The following is a 2,215-nucleotide window of genomic DNA, read 5'->3' on the forward strand; positions in this document are numbered from 1 at the left end:
AAACATCTATAAACAAAGGTGTTGATGGCAGCAGCAGCACAGCTGATATTTCCAGCAGTACTGTAGATTGTCTCTAGGAGGCGAAGAACCGTGCTAGCGTGGTGTGTAAATGGTTGTAAGGAACAGAGCATTGAATGTCAAGTATTAATCCGGTTTTTGTATTTGAAAGGACGCACACCATGAGAGACTTTACCATTGTAAAACGTTTTACAAGGTCATATGATGGGGCATCATAACATAAGTAATTTTCGTGTCATCCAAAGTCTCCCGTGGTGTGCGTCCTTTCAAATACACAAACCACATCACTGCTCGACACTCAAGAGGCTCCATTTCAGACTTGATTCACTTCAAACACCTGTAAATCCGAAACCACAACTAGTTCAGAGCTGTTATTGCTTTTTGAATGCCCCTTGTATAATTTTACAAAAAGTGGTGTACTATATAAAAACATGGAACAATGGACGCTGTTTCCATCCATGGTGGGAAAGTAGGTCTTAATGCAATCAAATTTTTTGTGAGATCATTCACATCATATTTAAAATGGTGCCTGTGCCTGAGTGCAGGAAAAGTTTGAGCCGTTTGCAAATCCAAACTGACCCTTTAGGAGCAAGATGATAACAATGGCGTCACTGCCAGCTTGTTTGTGTTCAGCAAACATGGAGGGATAAGGTATTGGAAGTGTCTTAAGGAATGCATTTATTGTGTCAGCAGGTTCCGAGGAGGAAATACACAAATAAGAAAATGTAATTCCGTCTTTTAGCTATTTACAGAGATTTGGCTGCTGCTGACAAAAACTAAGACAAACATCAAAGGGGCCAAACTGGGGTCACATTAATTTGGCGACAAAGGGAAGAGGCTCATACATGATCTGAAAAGGTCAGAAAGGGTCAAACCCAGGCAAATTTAAGCCACAATTTCCTGCAGTGAGAACAGGACCTTAGAGTCAATCAGAACGAGGATTTTTACTTTCCCCAAAAACAGTTAATTTAGTGAAAATGTGTTATTTCAGTAAAGGCTGAGTTGTGCAACACTTCTCAAAATCTTTTTTCCCCCGTTCAGTTGAAGTTAATTCAATTTGAGCTCTTCCTATACAGACGTGCCTCTAGAAAAAGTCTTCTTACCCGAGCAAAATCAAAGGCGTATCTGTAGATGAGCTTAAAACTCGTGCTGTCGTTGAGGACGGACCTCAGGTAGTCTAGAGAATTCCTCAGTCTCTCAGTGGAATCACATCTGAAAACACCAGAAGTTCATCAACACTTAAAACAACTCTAAGAAAAGACTAAAACTGATGGAGAGATGGTGGCTGACGTACTGCAGTGAGCCCATGCCTCTTAGCCACTCCTGAAGAGTGAAATAGCCCATACTCTGAGCATCTAGCTTCCAGGCGAGAACCAGCATCACCACCTGGGGAAAATGTGGAAATAAAAAACAAAACAGAAGTTATTCAACAGGAGCAATTTGCACAGGGATGGGTGATACAGGGGATTATTTAGGAGAACCTTAAACAACACTAAGCAACTTTTCAACCCTCATTATATATTTTCATACCTTTTATGATTGTGTGTCGACCTACAACTAGTGAAATGACTCCTCTGTCATGGCCTGAGCGCGTATGTTTCTCTTTCACTGACACTAAGCAACTCAGAGATAGATGGCAGTAAGCCTGCCACACAAAGAGACTACAAATGTCCAGACTACTTTATGGCATATGTCACCTCAGCCTTTCCCTATTCCTTATAAAGACAGAAGTCAATGTGACTAGAGACACTGTAAATGCGGGACCATCCTCCTGGGATCTATACATGCGATTAGTGTGAAATTATCAAACATAAGATTATATTTATCCGTTTCAAGGCTCTATATCAGGGGTAACCAATTAAAAATCAGCTGGGTCCGAATAAAGAAAAGCATCAACCAGTTAAGGTCTGGAGACATTTTTAATTCTAACATGTTACTTTAAACAGAATTTAACACTGAAATAAATTGAGTCGTTTATGCATCCATGTTATACATTGACTTTGAAGTAAAAAATATAAAAAAAACAAAACAAAAATAAAACATATTTTTGGATTTTAAAATCTAAAGTGTTTTTTCTAAGTAGAGAACAACAATCTTTCAGTTTGGTATATAGACAATTTCCTGATTCACATATTTTATAAAACACCTGAAATGACCGTTTTTTTCTTTTTTCTGTCTTAATGAGAGCAGTGGGCTT

The 2,215-nt window shown here is 38.9% G+C and overlaps 1 protein-coding gene across 2 annotated transcripts in view; it reads right to left on the bottom strand.

Moving 5' to 3' along the window:
- The window catches only part of dcun1d4 (defective in cullin neddylation 1 domain containing 4), an 18,136-nt gene that overhangs the window by 5,141 nt on the left and 10,780 nt on the right, over positions 1-2,215 (bottom strand). For both annotated transcript variants that reach the window (XM_015394310.1, XM_015394311.1), the window contains exons 7-8: positions 1,313-1,404; positions 1,122-1,230 (exon numbers count right to left, since the gene is read on the bottom strand). In XM_015394310.1, the coding sequence (XP_015249796.1) occupies positions 1,122-1,230; positions 1,313-1,404 (201 nt within the window). The remainder of the gene's footprint in view (positions 1-1,121; positions 1,231-1,312; positions 1,405-2,215) is intronic.

Source organism: Cyprinodon variegatus, unplaced genomic scaffold (genome assembly GCF_000732505.1).
Source record: "Cyprinodon variegatus isolate N-32 unplaced genomic scaffold, C_variegatus-1.0 Scaffold680, whole genome shotgun sequence".
In the NCBI taxonomy this organism is placed as follows: domain Eukaryota; kingdom Metazoa; phylum Chordata; class Actinopteri; order Cyprinodontiformes; family Cyprinodontidae; genus Cyprinodon; species Cyprinodon variegatus.